This window comes from Lampetra planeri, chromosome 29 (assembly GCF_965212315.1).
Source record: "Lampetra planeri chromosome 29, kcLamPlan1.2.h2, whole genome shotgun sequence".
Classification (NCBI taxonomy): domain Eukaryota; kingdom Metazoa; phylum Chordata; class Hyperoartia; order Petromyzontiformes; family Petromyzontidae; genus Lampetra; species Lampetra planeri.
The window spans coordinates 3591716-3604761 of record NC_136135.1 but is presented as its reverse complement, the minus strand read 5'-3'; the positions used below and the strand labels follow the sequence as shown (position 1 = coordinate 3604761).

Sequence of the window (13046 nt, the reverse complement as noted above, 5' to 3'; positions counted from 1 at the left end):
CAACGTAATTTGTTTCATCAAACGCTACGTGTATTTATTCATTAACATTTTTACGATTGCGAACCAAAGGGGTGCAAGTCTGCAGGAAAGGTTAAGAAACCGGTCTCTAATAGACGATATGCAATAATAATAGGGGTTTTCCCCCTTTCTGGCAACAAAACTGAAACCTTTTTACGAGGAATCGTGTGTGCATTAACCACAATATTTGTGGTCAAAATGCAAAAAACAGTGATAAAATAGCGACTGGAGTGTGAATCACCGAGTGAAGTTTACGGGAACGGTATCAGAAGATTCATTTATATTGGACGAATCCGAGGAGCTATAAAGCTCTTTTTTCCCCACAGACGTCCAGTAGAAGCACGGGGTCAGAACGTGACAACAGCAAACGATACAAAAAAACACGATAGGAGTGTCAAGTATAGGAAAGGTAAATACAGCGTGGAGGGCAAAACTGTAGGGACCCGGAGAAAAATCCACGCGACCGCAAGGGATCATACTCATTGGTTCTTTCGGTAAAGTCACGTAGGTATAACATAAATTAAATCGCGACTGTTTCGGGCGCAACACAAGCGTCCATCATCAGGTGGGGACAGCCACAGCAAGACACAATTGCTGATTTTATTTATTTTATACCTACGTGACTTTACCGAAAGAACCAAAGAGTAATGGACCCTTGCAGTCACGAAAACTTCAAATCTAGAATGCAGGGAGAGCCACAAGCAAACCCTTAATATACAGCTGGCGTTTGGGTCGGGATCGAACCCACGACCTCTGGCATACCAGGCGAGGAGGTTAACATCTCCTAGCCCCCGTGACAGGGCGAGTGAAGTTCACGAGAACGTTCACCACGGTATCAGTAGCGATAGGAGAGGCAGGGGGAGGCGACGACTCACCGGGTGCGAGTGACTGGTAGTGAGATCAGCGATTGAAGTTCACCAGAACGATAACCACAGTAGCGATCGAAGAGAGGCAGCGGAGGCGACTTGCCCACCACGTGAGTGAGTGAATCAGCGAGTGAAGTTCACGGCAAAGTTCACCATGGTAGTAGTCGTAGTAGCGATAGGGAGGGCGACTGCTCACCGGGTGAGTGAGCGATTGACTCGGCGAGTGTTGGATCAGCAATCCAGCCGTTTGTTGATCGAGTCAAGTTGACTCAGGGGAGGGTGTGTGAATTCCAACTTTGACAACATTGAGTTTGTACACACAAGACGCAAACTGCTCCGTCGATCATTTGCAATCAATCTTTATTCAAGTATTTTGAAAGATTTGTGTTTTTTTTTCTCTCTCGCTCGTCTTTTTTTTAATTTTTTTTTTGGTATTTAACTGTGCTGCAGGCTTTCGTAATATATTTAAATACGTTAACGATCAGAAACAAATCTAGAAATAAATACGTTTCCCCCACCCCCAACATTTTGAACGAACATTCGTTTCAGAAATTGCACAACACAGAGATATAAATTTAGCTCATCTCTTTTTCTTTTGGAGGAACTCAAAAAACCTTACCCACCCCCCCCACCCGACTGAAACATTTGATAAATGTGCAACTTGGCAAAACATTTGCCGTTTTCCGAAAAAAATAACAAAACACACATTTCGAAAAAGCCTTAAAAAAAATAAAATCATTAATTCCAAAGAAGCAACTTTCCTTTTGAACTCTTGGCCTATTGTGCAACTACAACACACACACACAGGTACAGAACGACGCTGCGCACATCTCCTCTCGCCGCCAGTCGGACGCATGCCCCCAAAAACCCACGGAGAACCACCCACTCACCCGGCAAGCAGCACAATAAGCTGTTGTGTGCCGAGTCATATTTCTATAAAGATGTTCCACTCATCCGAACCTTTCTTTTTGTATGTCTCACGCTTCTCCCCGCCTCGGCGAGTCGGATGCGTACGCGACGTTGTCTTGCAACGGCGGCGATGTCGTTAAAAACAAAAATTCTTTATTTTTTTTTCCATTTTCTTCCCCTTCAAATTTTTCTTGCAAATAATTCACCGTCTTTTCCGGTTAACCCATACGAGGGGGGGGGGGACGTGCCAAAAATGCATCTATTCATCTGTGCCTTAAAAAAATAAACTTTACACATCTCCAAAATGCTTGGTCTCAAAAAAAAGAAAACCCTACATTATATATTAATTCTTGGCCATGAGCTGCGCAACTCTACAAACCAGAACAAGTTCAAGCTCTTGATGCGAGAGGAACCGCAGAGCCGTCGTGTACGAAAAACGCGTTCTCGCGAAACACAACACGTGCCGTCAATATCGACAACGACGATATCATGATTGTTGTCAAGCACACCGAGGTCAAGTGCTGCCCGTGCAGGCAGACAAGTCTGGCACAGGGTGTACGCGGTGTGTCTAAACTGCATCGGTTACGTAGGGGAGGGACACACACACACACAAGGCAGAAGAGTGCTAAGCAGTCTCCTACTGGCAGGGCAGAGCTAAACCAGCCGGCGAGGGATTATCCAAAAGATGACCTTCAGGTCGTAGAAACGCGCCACGCTTGCAGCGCGCGTAACTCCGCTGCTGGACGAACGCCTCCTAAAAGCTGGGTCCTCCCCCCCCCTCATGATGGGTTGTTGTTTTGACCATACTTCACCAGGCTCGCCAGTGTGGCGTTTGTGAAGGGAGAGGTTTGGGAAAGGTGGGGGAGGGGGGGGGTGTTGGGGTAGAGGCCCAGGACTGGTTCAGATATCGATCGCCACACCGATGTTGGCCGTGGATCGAACGGGAGTCGCCGAGTGCGTAGCGGAGTGTGCTAACCACTGCGCCCCCACTCCCCCCCCACCACCTCCGTCACCCACATGTAAAAACCCATCCCAAAAGCACGAAACTGCTCTGGTCCCCAAAGTCAACGGCTGAGCTGTACGTAGCGGCTACTCGTGGCGTCACGCGGAAGTGCCAGGCGACTTGGGCGTGCAAAAACCTTGAACAACGCGCAAACGTAAAAACTAAAAAATTGAACCCGTGGCGGCAAATAAACGAAACGGGTGACGGACAGCGCCCCCCCCCCCCCCGGCGACAACAGCGAACGAACTTCGGCCAAAGTCCGTGGTGACTCGTCGCTGCGTTCCCGGGGCCGGCGGGCGGAGCGTAGTAGCAGCGGCCGTGGCTTCAGGTCGGAAACACCGCGGCTCCCCCGTGTGGAGAGTTGCAGCAAGCGGGCGGGTTGGTGGGGAGAGGGCTCGAGAGCGATCGTGTCCACGAGGGCATTAACAAACTTGAAGATTACATCTTCTTGGTTCTTTCCGTAAAGTCACGTAGGATGGAAATAATAAAATAAAAAAAATAAAACATAAAAGAATGTTATGTTGTATTTTTATTATTTCCATCCTACGTGGCTTTACCGAAAGAACCCAGAAGACGAATCCCTGCAGTCACGAAAGCTTTAAATCGAAATTGAAGATTACATTTTAGCTTTAAAAAAAAAAAAAAAACACGAAAATATTCGAATTTTGCCGACCGCAGAAAACGCCACTGTTGAACTGCTGCGGCCGCGACAAAAAGCGATCGTTGACCGACGCCGTCCTTTTAGACACTTGGCGGCGGCGGTCAACCTTCACCCCGGACCCGACCCTCTTGCGTTCTCTGCTGTCGTCGTTTGGAAAAAAAAACAAGCAGGCCGCCAATCGCGGCGTCACGGGGCAGCGTTTGGCAAGCGCCGGGGGTTGGGTGGGGGGGGGTTTACCGTCGTACGTTTACAAAACTGCGCGAGGGACAATAAAAAATATATCCTCCAAATCATCGATTCGATAAAGCCCGATTTGAATCATCGGGCAGCGACGACTCCAAAAACCGATAAGGCGACGTGTGAGATATAAAAAAAAACAAACTCAAATCCCGCCCCGTGAATGAAAAAAATAAATCGATCGGTTGCATCACATGGCCACCGACACAACCCGCTGCTGCTGCTGCTGCTGCTGCCGCCCCCCTATAGCCGCGCTACGGTGCAGGCCGAAGCCTGGCGGTGGAGTGGTGGTGGCGGCGGTGATGGCGGCGCGGTTGGGACCTCTCCTCATCTTGCCGTCGGAGGGCGACGTCGCGTTGGCGATGAAAGAAGGGCCCACGAAGTGGCCGGAGTGCGGCGACAGGGTCGTCGGTAAGGCGCCGGCAGTCGCAGCAGCAGCGCCGCCGGCCCCCGCCACCCTGGCACCAGCCCTCATGACGGGGGGGCGCACGCCTCCGCCGCGCCGGGTAGGACGCGGGGTGCGCGGGCCACATGTACAGCGGGTGGTAGACCAGCTCGGCGACCTGCGCGCCGACACAGAGGGAGCCGTCAGCGGTGTGGGTTGACGGACTGACCCATCGGGAAGATGCAACGCGAGGGGATGGAGGGGAGGGGAGGGGATGAAGGGCGGACGTCGGGAACCGAGCGAGTATGAGCGACTTGCCGAGCAAGTGGTCGAGCGCGAGAACGAGAGCGAACGAGCGAGCGCCGTACCGCGTGGGCCGTGACTGCGCCCTCACCTGGTAGTGCGCCATCGTTGCCGCGGGGTGCTGGAAATGAACGGAGGTCGGCGCGAGCGTAGCGACGCCGTGCGGGCCGGCCGCGGCGAGCGTCACCGGCACGGCGTACCTCGGCGCGGCGCCACCGCTCGTCATCGCCGTCATCGACCACGGCCGGCGCGACTGCCCCGCCACGGCGACCCCCCCCCCCCTCCTCCTCGTCCGACGACGGCGTGGACGACGACGATGTCGACGACGAAGACGACGACGACGACAGCGGCGGCCAGAGCGAGGAGATGGCCGAGTCGGTGCAGAGGGCCTCGTCCTCCGGCTTGTCGCCGTGGCCCAGGGAGGCCATCGCTCGCGCCGCGTCGTCGCGGTCAGCCGCCGTGTCGAAGCGCGCCACCGTGAAGGCGTGGTTCTTCTCGCCGTACCTGCGCAAGGTGGAGGAGGGGGGGGGCGGGGGGGCGGGGGGGGGAGACGAGACGACGCATTGGGGAGGAATCTGGCGGCGCGCGAGCGGAGTGGTCAAGATGTAACAGCAGCGCTCCCACCCCCCACCACCCCCGCCCCCCACCACCACCCGCTTCCCACCACACAGACACGTTGCTCTCAATCTACGCTCTACCAGCGAACCGAGAAACGTCGAGTGGAGCGTTAAAAAAAGTCGCGAGCATTGTCGCTGTTGCGCGTCGTTACGTGCGTTGTTGTTGTTGTTTGTGCTGCGCGTGGGGGGTGAGAGGAGAACGACGAGAGGGAGGGGCGCGGGGGCGATGGGAGCAACGAGAAGGGGGTATGGGGGGGGGAGTCCCTAGGAGGAGTTGTTAGGCTGACGCAAGAGCGACGGGTTGGGGTGCAACAGCACCCCACACACGTCTCGCCGGGTGTGTGATGGTATCGGGTTGTGAGCGAGCGCCTCTTAAGGCCGGTGTGAGATGGATGCAAGTGTGAAAGGTGGGTGGAGCATTGTGGACACGTGCATCCGCACATCACCGCAGACTCGCACATAAAAACGAAGACAAAGACCGGCCGTGTAGCCTTCACGGACTGCTGGGGCAAGTGCTGTTAAGTTCCTAGTGGCAATGTTTACACACCGCACCAGGTACTCATTTGAGGCCGAGTCGACCTAGGGGAGGCCCAGCAAGGGTATGGGTGTGGCCACAACCACACCTGGCGATGACCGATGTTCACAGATCGTACCAGATACTGTACAGTATTAAATTAAGGCCGAGTCAACCTAGAGGATGTACCAGAACAAGCGCGGATGGCCCACGCGGTTCATGTTAAGTCATGCACTTGACCGATTGCAGGACATTGAGCAAACTATTGAGAAAACACTATTGCCAGAAACCACGTAGCACACATACACGCCAACAACTGCCAGTTAGCCACTAAATGGCCGTGCCAGGCTAGGTGCACTCCCGAGGCCATGCGAAATGTCGAAGGTTCGTTCGCAGCAAGTCACGGGACAGACCCGGGTGCCACGGGTTGAACGAGATACACGCTCGCACAAAGAAAGACAAAGATCTCCCGTATAAAAAAAAAAAACTTGATTTGGCGCTTTCAAAGTTGATTTGGCGCTTTCGTGACTGCAGGGATTACTCTCTGGTTCTTTCGGTAAAGTCACGTAGAAAGAGAAAATAATAAGTTAAATAACAGCATACGACGTTTCGATTGCAACACAAGCAATCGTCATCGGTGTACAAATGAACGAGAAAACAAAACCTACTAAATTTAGAAATAGAATGCAATACAACACAGAGAGTCGGCTAACACAACAGTCAACACCCCTACCTGGTTCATTACGTTCTTCCAAAGATTGCTACATTTAATCCCCCGTATAGCCATGACAGTCTGTAGGAGCAAGTGCTGTTCGGCAGCCACCGATGAAGGCCGCCAAGGCGTGCGAGGGGGGTAGGTAGCCAGCACCAGGCCCTGGCGAGGTTTACACAATGCAGCAGGTATGTGTCAGAGGTCGCAACCGGGTACCCGATACCCGTACCCTACCCAATACCCGGCTACCCGTACCCGGTCGGGTACGGGTAGCCGTTTGTGACCCTGGTGCGGCCGGGTACAGGTACGGGTAGGCCGTGAGTCACTGGTGAGTAACCGTTTGTCACTCACTTCGGGTAGGGTACGGGTACGGGTAGGGAACGGGTACCCGTACCCGGCCGGGTACGGGTACGGGTACCCATTTGCGACCCTGGTGCGGCCGGGTACGGGTAAGGAATCAAAACCCGTTTGCGACCTCTGGTATGTGTGCACCTTGAAGTTCTTTCGCACCGTACGTACGAAGCCACAACGCGCTAAATCAGAGGCGTGGGGGGGAAAGGAATACAAACTCAAACTCGACCTAGCGGAGACCAAGGATCAGTTCAGATCCAAGTCACCGGTGTTGGCCGCGAGCGGGAATCGAACTCGGGTCGCCGGGTTCGTAGTGCGACGCAAGGCCAACACCCACGCCGACATTTGGCCCAGTGGTGTGACGGAACACCACACCCAGGTAACTTTTGTCTCCCCAAGGCTGATGTTTACACACCGCACCAGATGCGGGGGGCTGGGGGGTGTTGGAGGAGACACAGGGCGAGGGTTCGGGTATCGCCGGCTACCGATGTTGGCCGCGTCTGGGAATCCAACGCGGATGTCGGGTTTCCCCGATCGTAAAAACGCACGCACACGCGCAATAAACACACACGCGGAGGCACAGAAACACACGATGCATGAAGACCCCCGTATAGCCTTTAGCGGACTGTTAGGGCAAGTGCTGTTAGTGAGCAGCACTTAATGAGGCCGGCACGGCACACGAGGGGGTGGGTGGCCAGCACCACGCCCGGACGCCACCTTTGTCTCCCTAGTCCACACACCGCACCGCTCACCACCTCCTTCGAGGCCGAGTTGACCTAGACGCACAACAACCGCCATTCGCCACTAAGTGGCGGTGACGTCACCACGACGCTTGTGCCAGGCCATGTGCACCTTGAGGCTACCACGTGAAGTGTCGAACGCCCGCAGGCCTAGCCACACGTACACTTACACACTCGCGTGTTTTCGACCCTTTCAGCAGAAGCACTCGAACTGTGAGCACGGCAAACTCCCCCCCCCTCCCCCGCCGCGCGCCACGCAACTCCTCAGCAATGCGTGGCGGTGACTCATGTCGGGTTCGTTCACACTTCCCGTACCTCGCTCGCTCGTCTCTCCAGCTTCCCGGCTTTTCGCAACAACTTGAGTCCCCGACCGCGGAGGCCTGAGTCATCCCCCACGGAGGCTACGGCGAGCCGCTAACCTCGCCGCCCCCCCCCCACTCCCACAGCGGGCCACGTGCGTCCAAAGACAAATATCCCCCCGTGTAGCCTCAACAGAGTTTTGGGGCAAGTGCTGTTAGTTAGCGAGCAGCCCCTATGAAGACGCGGCACACGAGAGGGTGGGTGGCCACAGCGCCACGCCCCCGGCCGCCTTTGTCTCCCTAGCGGCGATGTTTACACACCGCACCAGGTACTTATTTGAGGCCGAGTCGACCTAGCGGAGGCCCAGGACCACTTCAGAAAATCGCCAACCTGGTGTTGGTGGTTGCGAGCGGGATTCGAACCCGGGTCGCCAGCTTCGTGAGCACACAAAGGAGAAAGATCACCCCCCCCCATCGCCTTAACAGACTGTTGGACGCAAGTGCTGTTAGCGAGCGCCTGAGCACACCAAGGCAAATGTCCCCGTATAGATTGTAACAGACTGTTCCGGGGCAAGTGCTTGTGAGCGAGTAGCACCGATGAAGGCAGACACTGTACACGAGGGGGTGTGGGTGGGTCAGCGCCACGCGCCCGGCACACAAAACACTTATCCACAGACAAAGATCCCCCTGTGTAGCCTTCGCAGACTGTAGGGGCAAGTGCTGTTAGCGAGCACCTATGAAGGCCGGCACGGCACACAAGGGGGTGGGTGGCCAGCACCACGCCCGACCGCCTTTGTCTCCCCAGTGGCGATGTTTACACACCGCACCAGGTACTCATTTGAGGCTGAGTCAACCTAGGGGAGGCCCAGGACCGGTTCAGATAATCGTCACTGGGTGTTGGCCGTGAGCGGGAATCGAACCCGGGTCGCCAGGTTCATAGCGCAGCTCGCTAACCGCTACACTATCTTTCGATTTAAAGCTTTCGTGACTGCAGGGATTGATCTTCTTGGTTCTTTCGGTAAAGTCACGTAGAAGGGAAGTAATAAAATAATAAAAATAAAACATAATAAAATAATTCTCACGACGTTTCGGCCACAACACAAGCAGCCGTCCTCAGGTGGAGAACAGGTCTGTCGGAAAGACAGCGTCTGAAGCTGTCTTCGACAGACCTGTTCTCCACCTGAGGACGGCTGCTTGCGTTGTGGCCGAAACGTCGTGAGAATTATTTTATTATGTTTTATTATTTCCATTCTACGTGACTTTACCGAAAGAACCAAGAAGACGCTACACTATCGCTCGCACAGGCACGCACACACACAGGCACGCACGCACACGCACAGGCACGCACAGGCACACACGAGATCTGCACCACCCAGGTGCCGGGGGGACACTCACCTACAGCACACCTCGCAGGGGTCCACCCACAGCGTGAGCTCCCGCGGGAGGCACAGGTCCACGAGCCGCAGGCCGCTGTCCCGGCACGCCGCCACCAGCACCGGGTCGGCCCGCTGCGTCGCGTTCACGCGGATGCACCTTGCGCAACACGCACAACGGCAAAGTGTTAAACTCAAAACTAAACTTTGTATTTGTCGCCAGGTAAGAAGCGACCACCACAAATGATAGCGCGAGGAAGTCGGCTTATTATCGCATGGAAATGTAGAGCAGCCGCCAGACAATTCATCTGTTAAACTCCACATGGTCCACAGAGCACGCACGGATGTAGGCCTCCTTCATCCGTGCCCGTAGCCTCACACAGATGATTCAGCCTCACACAGATGATTCAGCCTCACACAGATGATTCAGCCTCACACAGATGATTCAGCCTCACACAGATGATTCAGCCTCACACAGATGATTCAGAATACTTCACATCGTCACGGTAGAGAGAGTGGTGGTCCTGTAGTTGTTTTATTTTTACACGCTTTCATTTAACTCACTCTGTTGTTGTTGTATCCTCAAATCTTATGTTTTTAGAAGCGAGCCGGCTATCACAAATGATAGCTCAACGAGGTGGCTTATTATCGCGTGGAAATGAATGGCAGCCAAATACTCTAAACGCACGTTGATTCTAAATGTGGAGGAGAACCGGAGAAAAGTCTACACACAACCACGGGGAGAACATGCAAACTCGAAATATACAGCAGGCGTTAGGGTCGGGATCGAAACCACGACCAGGCGAGGTAGTTAACATCTCGCCAACACAGACTGAGGGCTAGTGCTGTTTGGCGAGTTGCAGCGCCGACGAAAGCCGGCAGCGTCACGCGAGGGGGGTGGGTGATCAACACCACGCTCGGTCGCCTTTGTCTCCCCAGTGGTGATGCTTATGACACACTGCACAAGGCACATGTTTGAGGCCGAGTCGACCTAGGGGAGGGCCCACGACCGGTTCAGATGATCGTCACTGGGTGTTAGCCGTGAGTGTGAATAAAAGTGACGTACAAATGTACACAAACACACACACGTGCACATGGGTACGAGACACGAGGAAATGGTGCATGTGACAAGCAAGCGGGTGCAGGCGGAGGAGGAAGCCCGAACAACGGATGCAACAACGGACCTTTGAACGCGATGCAAGTCTATGGGTCTCTATATTGTTGGTCTGTAAAGGTGTATGTAAATCTATGTAGGCGTCCATCTACATACGTGTAAAATGGCAAAGCACCTGGAGGCTTTTGTATACGTACTGACGCACACATTTTACACAACAAAAACAAATATCCACCCAAACCCCCACCCCCCCCATAGCTTTAACAGACTGTGGGGGCAAGTGTTGTTAGCGAGCACCTGTGAAGGCCGGCCCGGTACATGAGGGGGTGGGTGGCCAGAACCACGCCCGGCCGCCTTTGTCTTCTCAGTGGCAATGTTTTCCCATGGCACCAGGTACTCATTTGAGGCCAAGTCAACCGAGGGGAGGCCCAGGACTGGTTCAGATAATCGTCACTGGTGGTGGCCGTGAGCGGGAATCAAATTCGGGTCGCCGTGCTCATCGGTCGGTGAGTGCGCGGGCGAGTGGGTGGGCGAGTGGGCGAGTGGACTGCATGAGTGGGCAAGGGAGTGCCTGTGTGAGCAAGTGAGTGCGTAGGCGAGTCGGTGGGCGAATCGGTGGGCGAGTGAGCGAGGGAGTTTGTGTGCGAGTGGTTTAGTGAATGGTTGAGTGAGTGGGTGAGTGCGCGAGCGAGCGGGCGAGTGTGCGAGTGAGCGGATCCTCACCTGTACGCCTGCCCTCGGCTCGGCCTCTCGGGGTACCAGTGGTCGTGGAAGCGCTGGGCGAGCCGTGCGCCCAGCGCCCCGCCCAAACCGCTCGGCGTCCCCGTATGCCAGCCGCTCGCTGCGCCCCGCCAGGCGGCTCATGAGGCACACGGCCGCCCCGATCTCCTCCTTCATCGCTCGCTCGCTCGACGCTTCCTCCTCCTCCTCAACGTCGTCGTCGTCCTCTCCGCCGCTCCGTCGCCGCTAGGAACAACCGCCGATGTTTCGCTGCCGTAGGCTCTTCCCAGCGTTAGTCGCGCCGCTGTAGTGGGGAGGGGGGGGGTTGTGGGGGGAAAGTCATACACAGTGCAGCGTTAGCAATGGTCGGCCGATGTAAACACCTGTGTGGTGTCACCACAGGTCTCCTGCCCCTTGTTGAGAAGGGAACAATTCATTCCGTCCGTCACACCGCCCACACGATCAGCTCACACCAGTGACGGGTCAATATTCGTCGCGCGTCTCCCGATCCGAAACGTTGCTTTGCTCGAGTCGCCGGTCACCGCCGCCTGGGTGGGTCGCTGGCCGAGTTGGTTGGCTGAGGGGGTAGCCGAGGGGGTAGCCGAGGGGGTAGCCGAGGGGGTAGCCGAGGGGGTAGCCGAGGGGGTGACTAAGGGGGTGACTAAGGGGGTGGGTGAGTAGGTGGGTGAGCAAGCGACCCCCCCACCACCTCGTGAGTCACGCACAGCAATGTTACATTTCCCAAAAACGCGCAGCTGCCAGCCGAGAGACTATTGTTCAAACGGTCGGAAGATTCTTGCGTCAGTGTGGGGCGGGGTGGGGGTTGGGGGGGTGAGGCGAATGCCATCGCCCCAGTCACGAGGTCAGGTCAACGCCGGGAGGCGGCTGGGGGACCCGATGTCCTTTTGTTGCGTGCGAGCTCGAGGGAGCCTGCATGCGCCCGTGCCCGCATTATCTCCGTGCGTGTCCTACACCCCGCCTGCCTGCCTGCCTCGCAAGCGCGTCAGCTGCGTCTCTGCCTATCCCACAGGCGATGTCCGTCCGTCAGCATCCCCCGTGTGCGTGTCTCTACGTCTTGCCGTCAGTCAAAGTTTTATTTTACTTTACCAGGCCGAGGACCCATCGCCGGGCTATGCAGCTCTTTTTCAGAAGCGCCCTGGCTGCTCGCAAATTATTGCTCAACGAAGCGGCTCATCGCCACGTGGAAACGTACAGCAGCCAAATACTCTAAACGGATGTTTCTAAACGCGGAAGGGAAAAACCGGAGGAACGGGAGAAAAAAAAATCCAGGACACGCAAACTCCTAATAAAGGAGGCGTCGGGGTCAGAATCGAAGCCACGACCTCCTGTATACCAGGCGAGGTGGTTAACATCTCCTAGCCGCCGTTGCACCAGTCGTGTCTCCGCACCTCTGATTAGCGCGGTTGTCCACGTACGGTGCGCGAAAGGTGTTCAACATACACGCATCCCATCTCTCCGTCTGTCCGCGTCCCACATCAGTCACTGCCTCATTATCTGCGTGCATCTCTGTAGCGTGTCTTCGTTTCCGTGCCTAACCAGCGAGGCACTCTCCGTGTTTCTGCGCGCGTGTTCCACTACTCCGTCTCTTAAACCGCCAGTCTCGAGTCCCATCGCAGTCCCCTCTCCGTGCGTCTCAAGTGTCTCCGCGTCCATCTCCCCATCGGTTACGGAGGTTGCGGGAGCGGTGGAAGGGTAACAAACTAAGGGAGAAAAATCAAGTTCTAAAGAAATTAGTTTTCAATCCAGATGGCGATTTAAAAGTGCAAGGCCCCAGTGGCTTCATAAAATATCGGAAGCGAGGAGCGCGTTCCAGACGGCCGCAGAAGCGCATCTGAACATGTGGTGGGGGTTATTTTTGTTATGGTCATCGGGGAGCCAAACACCCACCCCTCCTCCTCCTTCGCCTCAAGCAGCCCCCCCCAGTGGCAACCATCAAACACCTTGGCATTCGTAAAAACAATGCAAATTAAGTCTCATTGTTACCCCGATCTCAAACCGTATGGGTGTTTGCGTGGGGGTGTAGGCGGGCCGCGAGGGGTAGGATTAAGACGTATCTGCATTTTAAATCGAAGTTAATGTTTGCATGCGTGTGGGGATTCTATCGCAAACGGTGGCTTGGCCGAACCGTACGAATCAGCGTGGGGGAAGGTCAACACAAGCACAAAGACACAAAAAGCAGTTCTCTAAAAGAAATGAGTTTTGG

At 55.3% G+C, this 13046-nt stretch overlaps 1 protein-coding gene across 1 annotated transcript; it reads right to left on the bottom strand.

Moving 5' to 3' along the window:
• Window positions 1-1227: 1227 nt before the first annotated feature.
• On the bottom strand, window positions 1228-10999 carry LOC144728495 (uncharacterized). The gene is given in 5 exon segments (XM_078607984.1): window positions 1228-4257; window positions 4474-4886; window positions 9011-9148; window positions 10826-10902; window positions 10904-10999. Coding segments are annotated over 5 exon segments (816 nt in total). The 3' UTR covers window positions 1228-4165.
• Window positions 11000-13046: the final 2047 nt, after the last annotated feature.